At 40.3% G+C, this 22,116-nt stretch overlaps 1 protein-coding gene and 1 long non-coding RNA gene across 2 annotated transcripts; one reads left to right on the top strand and one right to left on the bottom strand.

Annotated features, from left to right (window-relative positions):
- Positions 1-4,690: 4,690 nt before the first annotated feature.
- On the top strand, positions 4,691-20,850 carry plekhn1 (pleckstrin homology domain containing, family N member 1). Its single transcript, XM_042409229.1, has 16 exons — positions 4,691-6,872; positions 8,610-8,700; positions 8,907-9,068; positions 10,220-10,300; positions 10,856-10,946; positions 12,800-12,933; positions 13,499-13,648; positions 14,822-14,902; positions 15,031-15,106; positions 15,379-15,524; positions 15,864-16,016; positions 16,749-16,985; positions 17,509-17,664; positions 18,222-18,467; positions 18,690-18,750; positions 19,805-20,850. The coding sequence occupies exons 1-16, from the start codon at positions 6,799-6,801 to the stop codon at positions 19,987-19,989; spliced, it is 2,124 nt and encodes a 707-aa protein (XP_042265163.1). The 5' UTR covers positions 4,691-6,798; the 3' UTR covers positions 19,990-20,850.
- On the bottom strand, positions 9,132-12,789 carry LOC121895786. Its single transcript, XR_006095844.1, has 2 exons — positions 11,887-12,789; positions 9,132-9,521 (listed from the first exon to the last, which is right to left on the bottom strand). It is a non-coding gene; the product is annotated as an uncharacterized LOC121895786 (long non-coding RNA).
- Positions 20,851-22,116: the final 1,266 nt, after the last annotated feature.

The raw sequence follows: 22,116 nt of genomic DNA, 5'->3' as shown, positions 1-22,116 counted from the left end.
CTCTTCTCAATCAATCAATCAATTTTATTTAAAGTGCAGAATCACCATGCAGCATGGTCCCAATACACTTTACAGTTAAAAAGAATACATAGGATGAAACATACAGCCATCAATTTACAATAATAAAATTAAAAGTGAAACAACCACATTAAAAACATGTTAAATGGATGTTAAAAGGTGATGGGCCCGGCTAAGTTTTAGGGGAGGCTGTCATGAAGTGAATAAAGGAAGGTTTTCAGTCTTGATTTAAAGATATCAACAGAACGTACTTCTTGACATGTAATAGAAGACCATTCTAGAGATAAGGGGCACGGTAGGCAAATACTCCGAAGCCAGCTGACTTTTTGTTAACTGAAGGAATAACCAGGAGACCAGCATCGAGCATCCTTCTCTATGAAAGACAAAACTGCCAACTTTTTACACCCAACTTTCAAGAGAAGGAAACTGAAAGTTAGATTTTGGTTGGATAATTACTCTACATGTAATATGTGCTTGTATTGGTTTCTGCTTACAGTAGCTGTGAGTCACTTCGGCTGCTATGAAGATGCTAATGAGTTTACAACCTGTCCAGATGAATGTGCTCACCCTGGAGGAGCTGCTGCCCTTATCAGGTCGTGGAGATGCTGTCACCCTCTCTGGAGGAGCTGCTGCAGCTGATCCGGGGGGGGGAGCGGTCAGTTCCTTCTCTTCATCCTTTCAGCATTCCTGCTACTGGAGCCTCTCCTCTTTCCTCCTGGTGTCAGTCTCTGTACAACCCTTATCAGGTCACGGAGATGCTGTCACCCTGTCTGGACTTTTGTGTCAACTGGACCTTTGCACCTTCTGCAAGAAGCCCATACACCGTCTGACATGCTGCTTAAGATAAGACTGGGCCTGCAATGGAAAATCTGTCAACCTCATTGAAACTATGACTGTACTGATCATATTTACCTTATGTTCTTCACAGTAACAATAAAACTGAAGGCTTTAATGCTCAAAAACACAAACACAAGATGTGTGCCTGATGGCAGACCTACAGTGGGTGAACAAAATAACAGAGAGAGACACGTGAAAGTACAATAACCCTGCAGTCAAAAAGCAACTACAGTAGATTTATGTTGTGTCAACTTAAACAGAGGTATGACAATTTTTAGAAGGGGGGTTTCAAGTCAATGTGAGGCGAATTACAGAGGTACAAAGAAACCAGAAAGTTGCAGCCTCTTGGTGCATGAGTTGCAAATACAGATAAATTAAATAAGATAGATAGATAGATAGATAGATAGATAGATAGATAGATAGATAGATAGATAGATAGATAGATAGATAGAAATTAAAGGTTTAGAGTAGCCACTTGACATGAATCAAAATAAAAAAACAATGAGGTAAGTAAAAGAAACAAATGCGATTAAAGGATAAATTATATACAGTAACTAAACAACCCAATTCATATATAAAAAATAAACAGAATATAACCTTAACTATAATATACTATATGCTGAGTATACGCTGTTCAATGATGTGATGTTAAAGCTGCTCTGTTTTTAGACTCAAACAGTATTCACACAATTACATCCTAAACACTAAAAAAACACACTTAACAAGTTACTGTAAAAATGTGCTTGACAACATTAAAAACTAGTTGAATCAACACCTCTGACAGCATCAAACATGACCCCATTATATAATTATGCTGCTTTTATCAGTGTAAGTTCTGTATCCCTTTAAATTCCTACAATGTATGTATTCCTTTAATTATGCGCAGTATATATTAAGTCAGATAGATTAGACTAAGAAAATCTAAAAAGTATATTAAAAGGTTGGTGCAATATCTGCAGTAGATATTTGGTATTAATCTAAGCAGTGAGACTGTAGCAGTTTCACACAGTTTTTTTTTCTATCTCTCATTTTAATAGTTAAGACGTCAGCAGAGTTCCTCGGAAATTCTAAACCATGTCTGACATGTCACCACAACACATGCCTGTAGGTAGTCTTAATGCTGACTTCTTTGTTTAGTTTTTTTCCATAAAGTTGAAGTAAAAATAGATGATGAAAAAAGATCATATCAACGTAAGAACCCCGACATTCACAGTGTGTGATTATGTTTGTAAGTCTGTCATATCTGTTACATCTAAATAAAAACAGTCTTCTTCTCTCTAGTTTACTATAATCAGATAAACTGGTGGAGTGTGACAGAAACTGGGATCTACTGAATTTAGAAATTGAGATAGTTAATCAGACTTTGACTGATCTTGCCTTCAAAGGAGGGCCGGGGTCCAATTAAGATTCCTTTATGGTCGTCCTGTGTGAGAACTTTGGCACGTCAGATTCTCTGTTGGACACCTGATGTTGGGGGCCTCATATCCAGACTCTGTTTTAGTGGCCTGAGGTGTGACTTTAGCACCGCTGCTCTCACCCGCTGAGTCTGGATAAACACAAGCGAGTGACTTCTCAGGGAGAGCCAAAGTTCAACCCCACCACACATGGAGGGAATGACATTATGAATATTTTGTCAATTTAGGCTTCTTGTTTTGAGCAGATGTGAAACATCTAATAAAATGGTCTAAACTTTAAAGAAACCCAAACTGTCCTCTACGTTGGTACAGAGATGGGTCCAATCTAACATTATTTTGGTGAGCACAGACTGAGAAACTGAAACATACCAGATAATAAAAAGTCATTATTTTTAATGGGAAACTATGTGGGCTATTGTTAGGAAACAGCTCATTCAGGATATACCATCTGAAATACGGTAGGAAAAAATGAATGGGCTGTTTGTCTTTCTAGATATGCTGTTGCTTTTGGCAAAGCACCCGGTATTTCCCCTTTCCCATCAAACAATATGACACACGTCTGTAGGCGTGCAATCTACTGTGGTAACCTAACCTTACCCACAAAGTGAGTTATATAACAACAACAAGCACATTTATAAAAGTCTGTAGTCACCATGTGAAGGACATGGTCTGCTTGAAAATAAGCACTTTGTACGATATGTTGCTTGTTGAATTGTTGGTTTTGAAATGTTACAAAAACTTTCAGACGCAGCTCTGGAGGTTTCAGACAATGATCCCACGTGTATACTGGCCCCATGAGACTCATTACACATCAGAACCAAAATTTTTCGATGTTTGTAAAATGGAGAGACAAACTTGTTTCACCACTAGAAGGGAAAAAATGTACAGTTTGGTCTGAGAGTGTCGCCAGAGTAAAGATAATGTTGTTACTCAAATCGAAAGGGTTTATCCTCTGTTCAGTGGTTGTTTAAAGACATCTGATGCTGCCATCAAACTGATATCTGTAGGTTGTATTTTAAACAGGTCACGTAAACAACACATACGTCACCTTTATGTTACAAGTTATGACACAAGTAATGGACATTGAACTTGGAACTGGTTCAATGTTTGTTTTTATCGTCTTTCAGTTTCGCTTTTGGAAAAGACAGAGTAAACGACAAAATAAAGTTTAAAAGGTAACTTCATAAGCTCTGATATTTAAAGAAAAAATTCTGTTTATGCCGCAATTTGTCATCTCAGAGATTTTAAAAACATTTCCACTTACAAAGTTATGAATACCATCAATGAATCATTAATGTAAACTTGTAAACATGACAAACATAACCCAACCCTACTATTACCTCATCAACTTCAGCACTGCTAGCATATTAACAAACAGCATGTTTACATGCAAAAGTTGCCTTCAGCATCTCAGCATATACACATAACTATAGTTAGATGGTAATATGCTAATGAACAGCATGTTAGTGGAAGATACTAACATTTTGCGTGTTAGCGTCTCACAAGTTTAAACACCTCTTAATTGACTGACTGGGATTGAGTCATTAGTTTCAGAGATAATCCTGAAGTCAAGAGTTGTTGTTTGGAAATTTTTGGCAATGACTAATCCTCTGAGGACCTTGAATATCTGGGTCAAATTTTATGTCAACACATACAATATTTGTTGAGATGTTTCATGTCAGATAAAATCATTGTGACCAACTGACACTCTTTTTCTTTTTTGGACCAACTGACTTTGCATAGATGAACAAAAATGTTTGTCATGAAGTTTATGGTTATACCTAAACTGTTATTGTATTTTAGGGGCAGGTTTGTCCACCCACTTACATTTTTTTTATCTGATGTAATGTAGTTTCTGATTGAATGTTGGAATTCTTGGGAAAGAGTTGGTTAACCTGTACCCTTTGTGAAGACTGGATGATGCACCTTGCCTATAATGTCCGACTGAAACAGGATTGATCTCAAAGCAGAAATTCCCTAGTTTCGTTTTTTTCAGTTGGCTGCCTTCCTCATATTCTAGGGATACTTACAGAAGTGTTAGTCACCATACGGGCTACATGTACTATCTCGTAATGCTTTTCCGTGATGATCAACAATACACAGGAAATATGCTTGCACGTGAATATAAATGATTAAATCATTGGTTGAATTACACTGCATGTGTAATCAGATGGATTATTCAGTAAAATGATCAGATTACTTTGAATTGAAATGAAACTAAAGACAAACAGGGACCTCAAACAGCTACCAGGATTACACTGACTCAGAGGGTCCCTTTAAGGACTCACAGATACAAAAATAAAAAATAAAGATTTAGTATTCAGCTATGAGGTCAGCAACAAGTAAAGGCTGAAAGTAAACAGCAGAAATAATATATATAGTATATATATTATATATATATAAAAGGATGGTAACTGTGTTTATAAAATGTATTGACAGTAAATAAAATGGCACTGTTTTCAGTTATTTGCACCTCACTATCTGAATTTTCTGTAGAAGATAAAATACAAAAGGAATCTATTTCTCCAAAATATACAGCAAATATTTTTCCTTTGTAACTGTAATTATTTTAGTTAATAAAATTAAAAAGTTGTTGGTATTCTTGTTAATTAGGTGGCTCTTTAACCAAGTTTCTAACATTGTGGCTAACAAGCTACGTATCTAAATGACAAGTTGTGATAAGTTAGGGCCGATTTTATATGACACATCGTGTTTTTAGTGGCCATGACATTGATCTATCCTGTCCCTGCTTGTTGGAGGTTGAAGTGTTTCACACGGTTTCTTTCTACTTGTAATTCTGCTTTCTAAAGAAGAACAAACCCCACTCAGTGCTAATCATGTGAGAGGCAGACATTAACTCGGTGAAATGGAGGCAAGATAAGATGCTGGCAATCTATATTATCAGTCTGCACTTCACCTACTGATGCGATAAAAGTTATTTTCTTTGGTCAGCTCTACATCTTGTCTGTCACTTACCAAGATGTTTTATATTCAGTTACATCACATGCAGCTCAATCAGTATTCTTCACTGATTAAATTACGTGATCTTGTCATGAGCTCTGGAGCCCATCAAACAGGGTTTAGAGAACAATACTACAGTGTCTTAGAGGCTGGAAGGTGACAATGACTCTGCAGTTGGTTTTTAACAGACAGATGACTGTTGCTGCCTCGGGTGCATCCGTTTTAACAATCTGGTTGAACAGGTTGACTTTACCTGACAGGGAGCTGTGCCTGTTTCATTTTATGACCAAAGGAGCTAATAGCAATGACCTAATAAGTGAGCAAACACAGGATGATCACGAGTGTTTGACTCCTCCGTCTGATTGATAAGTCCACTTGTCACTGTTAATTTAAGGATAATGTTTCCTAGTGTGAGTCATGGGTGTTGCAACCTAAAACCGAAGTTGTTTTGTTTTAAAGGCTTACTTACAACTAACTTTACTTTATGTCGACTGTACTATCAACTCAAACACCTTATTCCATTATACTGTACATTCATTAAGAAAAAAAATTAAATACTGAGGAAGAAAAGCTGTATTTACCTACTTAAAGTGTATTTTAGGCTTGTGCATCAATCATTTTGTCAGGGAGGGTTTCACCTTTTAGTTTGTAGATATCTCATATATGAATTAGGAACAAACACCTTACATGCAAATAGGACACTGTTTGCATACACTTCTTGCCTTATGAAAATGAGAGGCTTTGAATACACAAGCATCCTGTTTAAACTATCTTCCCTTCCCTTCACACACTGACAGACGACTGACCTAGAAGTGATGAAAGGCTAAAGACAAATATCCCATAGAGAACAAAGGCAGAACAAGACTGATATCTCATAAAACAATGTGATACCTAAAACATTTGTACCCCTGGTTTAAATATCATAGTGAGGTTTTGCTTATTTTTAACATCTACAGTGTGTTTTCTTTTTAAATTAGTAAAACCACAAAAACAGGGAAGTTCATAGTAATATAATACTTCCTGGATACCTCAGTTTCAAAATGACACTGATGTGTTTCAAGCATGTGGGCCAATAATAAATAGACTCCTTAAGGCTGCAGGCATTTTTTCATGTCTGGGCATGCCAGTGGAAGCTCCCATCTTCCCCTTTGATTGACACACACCATCCAGTGTGTTTAGTGACCACTCATTTCAGTGGCGACCCACAATGAGCTCCATTTGGCTCCTGGAAGGTGTGAAAAGGCACACTTCTCCCTGAACCCCCCTGTCTTTGTTGTTGGGATTGATTTAACAGACAGAGGCAACTCACAGAAGGTGTGAGTCCTACTGGTTATTCGCTACACACACACAAACACACACACAGCCTGTGACACAGCCCCAGACTCCACCCCTCCTACGCAGTCACTCTCACAGGTCTGACTATACAGCCCTCACCCTGCCCAGTGCTCACTCAGTATAAGTCAGACTTCAGCAGGGAGCGCACTGCACTCTTGGATTACACTCATCCATCACAGAAGGAGTACAGTTTGTCTATAGAGCAGCGCAAAGCCCCACAGAGCACAGCAGCATGGGGAGCAGCATGTCATGTGTCCCCCAGCACAACTTCAGATTCTCCAGCAAGAGTTTCATACGCAGAAACAGGTAAGAACAATCCAACTTGTCCAGGCGTTCTTACTGTACTTGTGTTAGTGTGTTTGCTCTATACGGAGTACACGTCATGCCCTTGACTGCTGTTATTTTAGACTTTGCATTTCAGCTGGAAGGAATTCTTGGTATTTCTCAGGGTTTGAGCAGTGGGGTTAAACAGAGGTTGTGAATTTTGTGAGGCCAGGGTCAGGATCATATGGTAATACGGGATAGTCCCGGAGTCGTGCCTGAGTGGTGCCCGCCTGGCCAACGGTGTCAATGATCCAGTTACCATTTGCCTCCTCTTTGCATCTCTGTGAAGATGATCTGCCAGCAGCTGTCAGTGAATCTGGTTTCCCTCCAAAATCAGGACCTGACCCCATTCATTATCATGATCACATGTGGGCAATTATAATTATTGACTGATGATATCCGGTTTATGACTCCTGATGTACAAGTTAACAGCTTGTAATGATCTGACCTGAAGGCTTTGAACATGAATGTAGGATCTGACTGACATTAACGGGTTATACTTGGATTTCTATTTGGTTTTCTTTAATCCTCTGGGATTATTATATGCCTGGGCATGTTACACTTGGTACAGCCCACTCTGCTAGACCACCACATCTGATTCTAATTAGCCTCTGCTCCAGTGTGATGATTCAGGGTCTGGTTTTGTCAAACATGCCATGTAGCTCTTGGTTTTCAAATAAAAACCCAATAAAACCCCCCACTGGGTTTCAAAAACCCAACGGCTCAAGCTTGAACACTGATACGCTTTCCAAGTTGGATCGATGGTTGAGTGTGAACAATACATTCAGTGTTCCTATTTCCCGTGTTCCCTACTAACTCTTTGTGTTAGTGAATTAGGCCAGACTCAGGTATTCCCCACAGAGAAGAGGAGTGAGTAGCTGTTGAATGCCTCAGCAATGACTTGGAGAATGTTGGGTGTGCAAATCTCTACCTGTCTATTATCTACATTCCTCTTTCACTTTGCAACTGCAGATTGCATCAGTGTACACGGTTATCGCATTTTTCTCTGTGCACAAGTGAGCTGTAAAAAAGAGATGTAGTGGGAAAGCATCACAGACATGGACTTCCTGATTAGACAGGCCTTGATTCCCACTGCGCAGACAAAGCCCTGGGTTGTTGCACAAAGGACACTGAAACACATATGTGCAGATAAGCAGATAAACTACAAACCGAGATTGTAAAAGCAGTCCCTGAGCCTTATCATTGCAGCGTGGGGAGCTTCCTCATAAAGCTGTGACACTAATGGTAACAGATGAGGGTCATGCAAAACAAAGAGGGACATTGAACACTGATTTGCCTATGCATATCCTAACTATCAGAAACACAAGACCTGATTGTTCTTATCATTTAAATGGCTGGCATTGATGGAATGAGGACAAAGGAAGCGGCTCTGGTTAATTTATATGACATGAGATAGAAACCATGATTCATTGACTCTGCCAGTGGGTCCAGAGTCACTGTCATTTGATTATAATGTAAAAAAAAAAGAGGAAAACAGAAAAATAAGTCACTGACCCTGAATTTATGAATTCAAATAGTAGAGCAAAGACTGTTTTTTTAGGTCATCTCTCCATCTGACAACAGTAACAAATGACTGTGAACAGGAAATATTCTTTGTTGACACTGCAGTCGTGAAGTTGAACTGAAAGGCAAACATGGACTAGATGGTAAACACTGGAAAGTGAGTGCTAACACGTGGTTTTCCTCTCTCTTGAGCAGCAGTCGCCTGTTTCGCAAGAAGAATCCCCAAGAGGGACAGGAGAAGTCCAACAGTATCATCAATATCCTTTGCACTGTCACCCCCAGGAAGGTAAGACCCTCCGTCGGCTCGCAGGAAACGGCACTAACATGAAACCCTATCATCTGCATACCAAACAAAATTGCTCTCCTACAAATGTCAATCTGTGCACGATTTGATTTTTTATTGCTGTCTCTCTGACCGACTTTAACAGCTGGTCTGACTGGTTTAATCATTGTCATGTTCAAACTTCACCGACACCGTGATTATGATTGCAGGAAATGTCCTCCAAAGATCTGCAGACGATAGAGAATATAAAATGGGATCCGCCATTCCCCTATGACCCGGCAAGCGGCTGGAAGAAAAGCAGTATCAATGTGAAGAATTATGGCCGGATGATTCACAGCTCCAAAGTTCGTTTCCGTTTCGTTCACTGCCAGGTGAGTGGATTAAAAATAACGTTTTAATGAGTCTATGTTGAAATATCAGGAAAGCAACAAAGCAAGCGCTGCAAAATCTTTATTGTGGTCAATGAAGTCTTAAACAATGACCAAGCCTACAATGACACATCATGCCAGTCATCCATGTGAGCCCTGTGAGTGCCAAAACCACAAAAACAGGTGGAGAGTAACAGGATGTTGCTCTGCAGCCACCAAACACACTGAAACTCGCTGCTGGCATTGACGTGGTGGCTGGCTGTGAATAATCCAATCAGTTCTCCACAAAGCGGACCGCAGCCTGTGTTTGGACATGCTCTTTTCTGCTGCTCTTGTGAAACATCTCAGAGAGAAAACCTCAGGGTAGAGAGTGTAACTCTGATCCCAGGGACTGATAGAGGACACGCCGGCTCCTTGCTGTGGGAACTGCAATTTGTCAGAGCTTTGTCACAAGAGCTGTCAAAAAGTAGAGAAAAAAGAAAAGATTGATAGAAGCAAAGGCGTGTTCAGTGAGCTCATGATGGCAAATGAACACATTGTATTACAACAGAAAAATAAAACCACGAAGGAAGGAAACATGTATTACCCAAGTATTGACAAAGAAAGCCATACAATTATCATTAAAGAAAGGGAAGTGAAGTGACTATTAATCATATTTTGTGGTCACTTAAGAAGTTTTCACATTTCTGAGCATCCAGAACCTACTCAATCACAACACTTCCTTTAGATGATTCATAAAACAGCTGATGATACAAGAACAAGATGTTCCAATATGAAATAAAGAATTAGACATAACTCCTGGCAGGGATTTAAAGAATCATTAATCTTAGAGGCTTATTGGGCTGTAATATATGACTGTAATATTTTCCTCATCAGAGAAAACATTAGAAAAGAGATTAGATTACAACATAGGCCTCTAGACAACGCCCACTGATACCATTGCACATGCACTGTTTCGTTTAATCAAAACACTAAACCAGCTGATTTCACCAAATAGTTTTCTAATTAAAAGTTTGCAAATCTGTGAAATTAGCTGCTGTAATGTTTGGTTGGAATTAAAACCTGCACATGCATGAATTCTGCACAAATCTGGAGGCCACCCGACTTACTTTTTATCAACAGTATATCTGCAACTTCTCTTATCATCTCTGCAGGACGTACATGATTGCTACTTGGATCTCTTCCAGACACACCTTCATTTTGTGTCCAACAACACAAGCGGACTGACATACCAGGTGAGTTTTAACTCAGGCAATATTATCAAAAAATGCATCCCTTCATTAGAATCCAGGGTTCCTCAATATCTCAGGATTGATTTTTTTTTAATAGTTTTAAATATTCCTTTGGGGCAGAGTTTTATGTCATCATAACTTTTGACATGCATACCCTGTCAACCAGCAGTGTGTTGATAAACAGAAAGTATGATTACTTCTCTTTACCTGTCTCATAAAGCGTGAGCAGTCATTAATCATCATGATTCTGTGTCTGTTGAGGGCTAAACTTGTCATGTCAAAAAAGAGTCAACTAAGCACCTGCAAACAGTGTTAGTCAGCATATAGATGACGGTAAATGGAAGGCAGACATGACTACATCATTGGCTTACAAGACCTCAGTGTCACGGTGAATAAGCTTTTATAACTGTGTTTTAGTTAATTTAGAGCAGAACAGTCTTCTCAAATAGAGCATAATAGCAAGGGAAATGTAGCAGAGAATGCTTAGAAGTGTATAAATGAGAGAATGTTTTTTTGTCCAAAGAAGTATGACTGAACTTTTTGTTGTTTTGTGTGCAGGGGACTCTTCCATTGAAAGAACTCACCATCTGCAACCTGCAACAGAACTGCAACCACAGCCAACCCCAAGAATTTGCCTTTCAAATAAACGGTAAGTTCAACTTGTACTGAAGAGACAAAAGTGGGTGTTGGCACAAAGCCCTTGAATGTTGTAATGTTTTGAGATTTTATTGGCTGTGTTGAATTTAGCTGATCAATCACTCAGACTGGAACTGACTAATCCAGAAGGATGTTTATAAGCTGTGGCTGACTTCTTACTTCTTACTACATTTTTAATGGTCATAGTAAGTCACTATTTTTACCTCTGCTGGTGGTCTGCTATGTTTGTCCCTCTCATCACTGATGGATCAAAGTAAAAATTCTCCTCACTTAAAAAACCAGCAAGGAACTACACGCTATTTTCAAGCTGCAGCATTTCCTATGTTGTCACATTCCAGTGATTCAAAGGTGCCGCGACCCTCTTCACCTCCACTCAACCCCAAGACTAACTAGAGTTGGGCCCCCTTCACCCTTGGCCAGGGGGCCAAACTGGCTTTAAAGGCCCCACTTGTTAGACAACAGGTGCACTTTAGTCAGCCCAGCTGTCGTGCAGAAAAGCCCGGCTACCGCTCTTAGCCTTGTCACTGCATATAATCTATGGCACATTCCAAAAACTGCTCAGGTTAATGTCTGGTAGTAATGCCACTTAGCTTTTGAACTCTGAAAGGACAATCTGAAACTATTCATTACGTAGAAATAGGATGCTGTAGGGACTAAACTTTGATCTTTGCCTGGTGAAACAATAAACTCCATGAAGTTAAAAGGAAATCTAACTTGTATAAGGTCAGTCAGTTATGAAGAGTGTAAGGTTTCTGTGTTTATATGTCTTCAACGTTATCTAAGTGAAATCTGAAACATCTCTGCTGTCACAATATTGACGCAGTTTGACGTTGCTTTCTCATATTTGGCTCTTCAATTTCCCGGATCAAGCTTGTTATTTTGTGTTATTGTATTTCAGTTGTTTTCATTACACACTACAGAACTTTACTTACCTTACGGGACGACTCACTGACAAGGAACATGTTGAGGAAACATGACGAAATTCTGAGTCAAGTGAGAGATCCGATGTAGATGTTTCCTCTGTGAGGCTTTCGTCTTCCTCACACATGGCTGAAAATATGAATCAGCTTTAGTATTAAGTGGTGCTGGTGAGTTAGTGTGATGAGACAGTCTGAGAATATTCCCAGAAGCCTTCACATGGTTTGAATTAGTGCGGCTGTGAAAGTTAGAAAATGACAGTTAATTACTTTTAACAACAGTTAATGACCTCTGTAAACTGAGTAATAGTTTGAATGAGCGAAAGTCTCATTATATGTTCCAGTCCCCAGAATTTTCACATCACTTTTCTTGCTTCAAATGTGGACACTTTTCAAGGGAGTGCTATGGTCAAGGTCTACAATTAAGAGCTGAAATGAAGAGAAAGTCAACAGATGAGTCCAGAGTGGCTGCTTATTAAGGAGCAGTCAGTAGGCAAGGCTATAGTTCTCAACAATTACAGTACAAAGCTGTGGGGCTGGAATGAAAGAGGCTATCTCTGTTGTTTATCTCTGGTATGTGTGGGACGGATAGAGGGAGATTCCAGCTCTTTTCATCCCAGGTCTTGTTCACTCCTCCTGGGTAAGCAGGTTGTGGGAGGGAGAGTCTGCTACAATTTTTAAATGCCAAACGAGGCGGGTCAAGGGACTGATCTTCCACAGTAACTCTTACATGTGGTTTACTGTCTTGAACATGTGTTAACATTTATTATGTATATTACATAACAGGCTCTAAACACCCAAGGAAACAGAGTGTGAACCCCATTAATGATTCATCACCATAACGGAAAGCTTTCAGAAAAAAAAAAAAAACGAGAACCCTTGGTGCCATTTTCCCTTTTGACCTTGTGACCTTTGCCTTTCCCTGCAGGTGTCAGCCTTAACCACATCATCGTCTACTGTGCCAACCAAGAGGAATTGGACCTATGGTTTGGCCTACTTAAAGAAAATATCGAGGCGAATGGAGGCACTGCAATTGCACCTGAGAACTTCACCAGAGTGAAGGTAAGTTCAACAACACTTTTTTGGTGGCTCCTTTCCCCAAATAGCCAATGACTCATAAAAACCCGCTCTTGTGCTGCAACACAACAAGATCCACATGAATGTGGTCATCTTCTAATCCATCTGGTGAACTAGCCAGGAAAATGCTTTTGTTTTCAACCCATTCTGATAAAACAGGATGTGTGTGAGCGTGTAGATTCGGTGAGTCAAGTAGGTCACTGCCAGCTCTGGGCCTCGGGGCTGGATACTAGGGAGCGGCCTTGACCGCATCACAGCCTACATCAAACTTAACCCCAACATCTGCACAGGGTTAAAGTGCTGAATCCACACCCACAGGTGGGGAAATAGCTGATGAAACACATGAACCTTAGATGTGTCATGACAGAAGAAAAATAACAGAACTGATGATGCTTTTATAAGCCTTAGCTTAGGAGGCTACACAACAAAGAGTGATATTCTGGGGGGAAAAATCAACATGTTTAAATTTGCTTAAGGGCAGAGCTCTGTTCATATTTACTTTGCTTATGATTCTGTCTGACTTCCGTTATCCCTTGTGTACCTTCCATAGCTAAACCAGCATGAGACTCCTGAAGGCAGAGAGGAGCTGAGGAACTCCATCAACAGAGAGCCCATCTACGAGTGGGAGGGCTCTCAGCGAGACAGCCTGGGTCCCATCACCTACGTCACTAAAGTCCGACTGCAGCACCTGCCCTGTCAGGTACGACACAACTACTGCTTATCAAATCTGAGTCATACAGAAGTAAAACACACAATCTGCAGTGTGGTATACTGTCAGTTATGATACATACATGTTGTCAAACTCTGGGAATTTTTCACATGATGAATAAATACAAGATAACATCAGCTCTAAATCCAGGTGACTCAAATAGCTTTTAAATTGCGCAACACACATACGCATTACCTCAACACAATGTAAGGATTGAGGGGAAAGGTTGGAGTCCATCTTTACATAACCCTATTCATATGTATTTTTCTGTCAAGGTGTAACATGGTGTCAGACACCTGCAACCAACTGATGACTCTTGAGAAAATGACTATGAGCCAAATCAGACATGAGCGTGAATAAATAATGCTGGTATAGCTTCACATAGCAGCCAATAAAAACAGTACTCATGACACAGCTTGCATGGGTATCTGTAATTAATTCTCTGTGGGAAATAGCGGTAGCACTATTGAAGTGTGTGAGATTTAGGATCTGGGTGTGTGAGAGGCATTTTCCCAGCTCACGCAGTGACTCGACTCACCTCACAGCTGGAATGTCAGCTGTCTCTCCAGACACACCCTCCGCCAGGGAGAGGAAACATAAACTCTCTGTCTGCCGCACCTTTAAATGCCCCACTAACTGGTTTGACTGTAGATCCTCCTGGGATTTAAACTGTGTCTCTCAACAGAGTATTAAAGGATAAAACTGGTGGTTTTTTTTAATGTTTGCACCAAGTCTCACGGCTGCCTCTGTGCTTTACTTTGCATTATTCGGTCTTATCTTCACATAGTTAGAAGGGATGGCTTTATCAGGCTGTATCAAGTATTTGTGCCATTCTCTCTTGTACAAGGTCTCTTTTACTTTATTGCTTATTTTTTTACTTTATTGAGAATTTTCCTTACACCCTGCACTCAAAGGGAGAAAAGGAAGGCTCTACAAGAGCCAAATCCCTTATATTGCACTAAAAATGCTCCTTTTCAGAAGTGTAACAATGAAAAAAATTATATAAGAGAAATGCAAATTGACACACAAAGTAGTAAACTGCCATTAAAATGACGCTGGTATTCTAGTACTGGATAAGGATATTTAAATACGGCCCCCCTTATCAAATGAAAACACTACACACACACCTTAAGCTCATCAGCTGCTGTTCTCATGTGTCCACAGGAACAGAATGACAGACTACTGGTGATGTACCCATCAACGCTGATCATCCTGTCAGAGGAGAACGATGGGCTCTTCTATAAGGTACCATTGACCTCATTGAACTTTTCCCCTTAAGTTTAATCATATCCTGAGTTGTGTGCATACAGTACATCCAATGTTTTCCAATGTTTGCATCAGAGAGTTGTGTTTAAGAGTCATTATGATTACAGGGGAAACTTCCACTCAACATGATTACTGTGACCACACCCTGCCAAGACGTTAAACCCAACACCTTTATGATTGAAGGTAAATACACCGAATCAGTGAGCTGCTCAGCCACAGTTTCTTCAGCACACTGTTGTTTAAATAGACATGTTAAAGGGATTTAAATGTGAGTGTGCATTCTTATGCATGTTTTACGCTAAGTGGCCTTTTCCATGAATCCGCTAGCGTCACAAAGTGTAACCCTCCATGAATGAGCTGGTTTTATCCTCAGTGAATGGCAATCTGACTGAAGCACATTCCAGTGAGCGACTGGACCGAATGACAGGCTTTGTCCCCCCCTCCTCTCTTCCCAGGAAAGCTGATCAACCCCATAGTGGTGTCCTGTCTGGATAGGGCCGAGTTCTGCGAGTGGATCCAGCATTTCAAAGCTGCTGACGTGCCCGTTCTCAGTCCCCCGCCCCCTGTGTATGACATCATCTACACCCCGACGCACAGAGAGGTGAGCCCTGCCCTCCTTCATTTCATGGGCCAAAAACAATTATATTCTTCACTGTTGCTGATGATCCACACCTATCACGCAAGCTATCTCCACCTGGTTTGTGAACCTGCGTGCAGAGTGAATTTAAGTATGAGGATAAGTGAGAATAGAAGCAGACAATGCAGCTGCGCCTCTTTTGTAAATTAACATTCATAATTCATTCATCAACATTCAGCATATGAATACCTTGCAACTACTACTATTAAGTCAACAGTCCAAAAGAAATCCAAAAAAGTCTGTTTAGCTTTGCTTCTTTGCTCTGTCATATTATTAATTTATTGCATCTTGTGTGACCTACAGGCGCCCCAGTTTGACAGGTGGAGTGGAAACAGCCAAGGACGCTCTGAATCCTTAAAGTTCAGCCAGTCACAGAGTGGACGTGGGTCCCACAACCTTCAGTTACCCATTCATGAAGACAACCCTCTCTCCCCAGGATACTGTGAGCCCCTCTGTGTAAGTCAGCTGTTTGCTAGTTTTCGTGTTAAGTATTCTTGAACTAATAAACTGAAGCACACACACACCAATACTCCAATATTTGCACAAATATAAATGTGGTAGGAGTTAGTTTTACATCGATAAAAAAGACCCCTCCTTCTTATTTGCCTTGGTGGAGCAGAGCAGCAAGGCTTTACTTTTACAGAGTTAATTATTAAGCAAGGTGTAGCAACTAAACCGCTCCTGTTGCAGCTACAAAGGCACAACTGATAATCTCAGGCCTTGCAAAAAAAAACAACCTAACAAAGTCAGAAATTTATCCCAGAAACATCTTATATGAGCCCCTTACATGCTGATTCAGCAGTGAAAAGTTTGCTTGTTAATTTCAGATTCTTTGCATTATCAGGACTTTTGACCAAACTCTCCTGAGAGACGGACTATGTAGGCCGACTGCCCATCTAATTAGCTTTAAGTGGAAAGGGCTCAGTGCCCAGAAGACATGTTGTTGTTCAGCTTCTGACCTCAAACACCACTCTCCCAATTAAACTGATGAGTGATGACCTTTTTCCTCTCACACACTCAGTCGAGAGCGGTGACTAAAAAACACACAATGATGCAGAAAACTAATGATGAGGGGAGGATGTTTGCTTTATTAGCACTCCGTGGTTGAAATCACCGATGCCACCCGTGTTGTATAAGTCCACAACTCTTGGCTGACTTTTGCCCTGGGTGTGTTTGTTGTCTCTACAGTATAGCTCCAGCCGTCCCTCCTCGACTGAAACTGCCCGCCTGGGAAGCAGGACCAACAGTGTGTCATCCCACACCAAGCCCGACCTACGACCTTTGTCACTCCGTTACTCCTCCCCACAGCGCAGCTCCTACCTCCAGCCTGCAGAGAGCTCGGTGCTGTCTCAGATCTACAGCACGCCCTACTCTGCCCTGCACCGTGCCAGCCCGCAGCAGCTGGAGAAAGCGCCGCTTGTCAAGGTAATAAGTCAGTTTGGCATCTAACTTGATAACTGAATATTCCCCTTGAGACTGTAGACTTATTTTACATGTCATGTGATCAGTAACAAAAATAGACACACCGAGCAGCAGGCTGAGAGGGGGTAATAGTGGCATTTGTGCAGAATTGAGGTTGAAAGATAAATCTACTTGATGGTGCAAGGAATGAAATGTCTATTATAGTTCATAAACAAAACTTAAGCCACCAATCAGACATTTACTATACACAGGGGACATCCCCACATTTATATGGCAGTTAGGAGTGCAGTTTTTATACATATTGACAGCTGACGGCAGTTTTCTGAGACAACAGACTGTTGTCCAAAATCTAATTGGTAATTTGATCCTTAATCCCAAAACTAAGTGTGGCTTATGTGATTGCCTTATGTGAACCTTCAGAGCGTGAGAGAAAATGACAGACAGCGAGGATGAGGGAAATTTGGTGATAGTCATCACATGGTGTTTTAAATTAACTCTTGGATCTGTTTGGATCTTTTGTGATCAGTCAAACAGCTGGAGCACACCTCAGACAACCCTGAACTACTCCCTGAACGCCCCGCAGCGCCACTCGGACATGTGCACCCCCCGGCAGCCCTTGTCGCCCCTGTACGATGAACCCTGCAGCCCAGAAATCTACTCTCTGGATGAGGCCAGGCCAGTGGTAAGTGGGTCAATGATACTGGATCCATAGGTTCAATTTACACCTGCACAGCTTGTCTGATATCAAGCAGTAAACACACACATACACACAGTGGAAAAATAAGAAAGATCAGGTGTTGTCAGAGACTTGGCAACAACCAGTAACTCATGAATCAGTAGGTCTATGTAATCAAGCTGATTGCTGAACGTGTTTACACCTTTGCATATTTCCACTTATTTTTTATTTGGTCGTGGTGGTAGTCTGGATTTTTTTGAGCATGTTAAATCATTTCTAATGACAAGATTGAACTATTTTTAGTTATTAACAACTAAATCTAAATTTAGAAATTACTTGTTTCACAATTCTTGGTTAAATCACCTTAAACCAGCTCAATTTCATTTGATTTTATAGACAAACAAGATTTTTTTTAACCAAAATCTGCTCATTGCAGTGTTACCTCGTTTAACCAAAGAGCTATTTGACAGCAAGGTGAAATTATTCTTATTGTTAATCATCTAAGCACTTGATTCACATGCTCACAACTGCCCCATCCTGACATGTCTCCCTCTGTTCCTCAGCATCAGAGCTGGCAAGAACCCATTCATCAGCACCACCACCAGCAGACCCCCCAGCTCCTACCCTCCTCCTTCCAGCTACGCACACCTCCCTTGGGCAAGCGTTGCAGGAGAAGCCTGGTCCTGACCAACTCCCAGGGACAGGCTCTGGGCCTGGAGATGGAGGCTCCTCAAAGCCAAGCAGAGCAGAGAGCCGAGGCCGTGTCAAGGCTAAAGCTGCTGCCTGCGCCCGGCCAAGTGCAAGAGCAGGTGAGAAACACAGAGATACTCGTCTCCCAGGACACTCCGGTTTCTGGAATGCTGTGGTGCAAAATATGGAGCGCTGTATGGTAGCAGAGCGTGTGTATATACTTGTTCTGCAGGTGATATTTGAACAGGTGCCGCAGATGAAGATATTTTAGCGAACATGAGAATGTTTGTTATTGTTGATCATGGGAAGTAACTTTCTTTTGTTTTCACATCTGTTGACAGATTCTCCTCCCATCGGGCTCTGTGATGAACACCTCTCAAATGCCTTATGGTTACTCACCAGGTAAGAACTGAAGGCATGCAATCATGAACCTAATGAAACATTCCTCATCTTATCTACAGTGTCCCTGTGTGAACTCAAGTACGGCAGTTTATAGTAAATGATTATGTGCTCCCAGTCCTGACAGCATGTTTTTTATTTGACAAGATTTTCAATCTTTCATGGCTAAATAGGGTTTATATTTCTATTGAGAAACAATAGTTGCTCTTTCAAATCATGGCTATAACACTGTGGCATCATATTTCCTCACAAGTGTGAGTTATGAAAGTCAACATTGTCAGCCGCCTACCCAAATACCACCAAGGACACAGAACATTGCTCACACTCCATTACACCTTAAATTAAACACAGCATGCACTTTGAATTGATTGAACATTTCAATCTGTCAGTAGGTAGACAGAAGGTTAAAGGCTGCAGAAATGAAAGTGCAGGAAATGCGCAAATGTGCTAGTGAAGTGAAACTTAGTGCCTCTCTAAATGCCATTTGTGCAGATGTCTCATGTAGCGGAAACCCAGTGTAAGAGAGCACTGTTCCACAGACAGGATTTACTCCTACAGTGTGATTGACAGCACACAACTGGGCAGGGTTACGCTCTCTCATATCTACAGGCTCGTTTATCACAAGCCTTTTTCACATATGAACCCCGGACAACATCCGGAGAATCAGGTCCTGACATTTTACGGAGTTGCCCTTTCACACATATAGCACACAGCAGGAGATTGTCCATGTCGGATGCGTTCTCACCTGGATGAAAACAAGAGAAGCATGTACCTGCTAATTGCATTTATCTTAGATTTACAGATTTAATCTAACACATGCTGCAACCAAGTGATTTCAGGTTGCATGTTTCTGAACAATTAGACAGTGAAACAAATGAAAATGTATTGACAGGTTACAATACTGGTTTTACAGAAAGATAATTGTCGGGGCAATATTGGGACAGGGCCAATCATACCATAAGTACGTTGGGACTGTCTAAGTTTATTCAGTCAGGGCGAGGTTTTGTCTTTCATTGTTTGAATCTAAAAGCCTGGGAATCTTCTCTCCCTCCTATAGATCACCACTCGTATCTTGATCCCACAGAACCAGATGACCAGGAAATGGACTATGACAACATTTGGGAGTACGACTGTGATACTGGAATGATTCAGCCAACGTCTGGAATTTCGACACACTGGACAGGATTAGACTTTGGGGCCAGAGGCCTTAGTGCCATGGCAACCCAGCAGAGATGGTCATAAAACAAAACAATAGCCCGGCACTCGTCTGGACGTGTGCAAACAACAGATCTCTATCAGAGGGATAATAAAAGCCAACTAGCACAGCCTGTGTTGCTCCTGCTGCGTACAGTATGAAGAAACAAATCCCATGAACTGCGTTGTTACATGTTGGGCAGTCGAGCAGAGGAATGTTGAGCGCAGGTATGAAGAGGAACAGGCTGAAAACAAAACATTATGAAACTGATCACAGACTTCAATTGTCTGTTTGATATGTAGCATTCACGAAATAGGAGTGTACATACTGTGTAGTTTTAATGTTATTTTTGTAATGTGTTATATAATTGCACGGTCAAAGATGTCATATGTAGTGCATATGTAGTTTTTTATATTTAAAGTATTTTCTAACATGCTGTCCAGTTTATCTATTGTTTTATTGTTTTATTTTTCTTTGTTTTTACTTAAAGCTGTAAAAAAGCATTCCACCAGGGCTTGTTATAGTAAAGGATGTATATTTTTGTAAATGTATGTACATTTAATATTTTATTATGCTACATTGTCAAGGCGAATAGATGTGGCTTCAACCGACTGCCTTAAAGGTGCTAATGTTACTATCATTACTGCAGAATACTGATACCTGTGTGGCTTCCTTTTTTCATATTTGTTTGAGGTGTTTATTTATATTTGGAAATAAAACTGGAAAAGTGAATCAACACGTTTACAGTATCTCTGTTTTATCTTATTCCAGACATGTTTTAAGACATAAAAATATTAGGATGCAAGGATGCAAGATGCAATTTAGTATCCCTAAGAACATTTATCAGATATAACATATGCATGAGGCTGATTGATGAGATATTATTTGACCATAGAAAAGTTATTGTTTGAAGAGAACAATAAAACAAAGAAATTCAATGAGGTATGAAAGAATATTTATGAGGCCCTATAAAACTCAACAAAGAACTTGTGGCATGGCTGGGAAAGGGGGTGGGGGACTTTATGTTATGAGAGTTATGTTTGCAGATGGTAAGGGGGCAGGATGAGAGGTGTATGTGTTGATGAATGAATGTGATATGAATGTACATGTGTCTTATGTCTTTATATCTTGTGTGTGTGAATGTATTAATGTTTCATGTTAGTCTGACACCATCTTTGGATTGTATATACTATCTTATGCATCAAGGTATTATTATATATTTGTTGGTGAGAGATTGTAAGCAAAACCACATGGTGGAAAACATGAAATCATATAAAGATAATTATTTAAAAAATGACATAAAAATACTCTGCTTGCAATAATAATTTGTTTCTAATATGGGTTTTTTCACCAAGAGGTTCAATTAACTAGTTAAAAATGCTTAAAATCACATGTACTCCATCTAACTCATTAAAAAACATCCAGAATCTATGAATATGCAAATATTTCATTTATTTCAAAAGTTTATCTACTTGATACAAGATGTCCACATGACATTTGTGCAAGCTGCATACTGGACCATGATTAGCGTCCAAACTAGTTGTGACAAATATCAAAAATCATGCTCATAGGAACACGCCATAAACTCAGATGAGCACAGAGAAACTTTCCACTTTCAGCAGATGAATATCAAAACAACTTTCAAGTGTCAAACTCTGCACAAACATCATTCTGCACAGTGAAACTCAAACATCCAACTGAAGGAACAAGAAGAAAAACATATTTTTGAGTGGACAGGGACTTTAAGTATTTTTGTATTTCAAAGCAAAGTGCTACAAAACATATGTGAGATTTAGATGACTGTGAAGCTTTTATCTGGGCAGTAAGTGAAAATCAATGAAGAAGACAACAGCAAACATGTTGTCCCTCACTAATGATGCACTCCCTTTCTGGGCCTTATAAACCAGTGAGTCTCAAACCTGTTACTGTAGCGCCCCCATGCATGAATCAGTGTAATTTTGAAATGGAGTTACAGTTGTCAGATGGCACTATTTTTTCCCCAAATTTCATCAGAATCTGATCTGTTTAGTGTCTGTTGTTGTGATAACACTGCAACAGCTTCAAGGGCTGCTGCTAAACTGGAAGATGTATATTTTACAGCTCAACTTTGCCATCTGCTGGAGAAAAATATGTATGATTCCTGAAGAACAGAGAATCTCCTGTCATTACTTACC

This window comes from Thunnus maccoyii, chromosome 4 (genome assembly GCF_910596095.1).
Source record: "Thunnus maccoyii chromosome 4, fThuMac1.1, whole genome shotgun sequence".
In the NCBI taxonomy this organism is placed as follows: domain Eukaryota; kingdom Metazoa; phylum Chordata; class Actinopteri; order Scombriformes; family Scombridae; genus Thunnus; species Thunnus maccoyii.
Note: the sequence above shows the minus strand (reverse complement) of the source record. Positions and strands in the feature narration are given on the sequence as shown.

Excerpts from the sequence above, each read along its gene's own strand:
- plekhn1 (XM_042409229.1), top strand. The coding sequence starts at position 6,799 with ATGGGGAGCAGCATGTCATGTGTCCCCCAGCACAACTTCAGATTCTCC. Across the intron at positions 15,525-15,863 it reads ACACCCCGACGCACAGAGAG|GCGCCCCAGTTTGACAGGTG; the intron begins GTGAGCCCTGCC and ends TGTGACCTACAG. Across the intron at positions 18,751-19,804 it reads GCCTTATGGTTACTCACCAG|ATCACCACTCGTATCTTGAT; the intron begins GTAAGAACTGAA and ends TCCCTCCTATAG.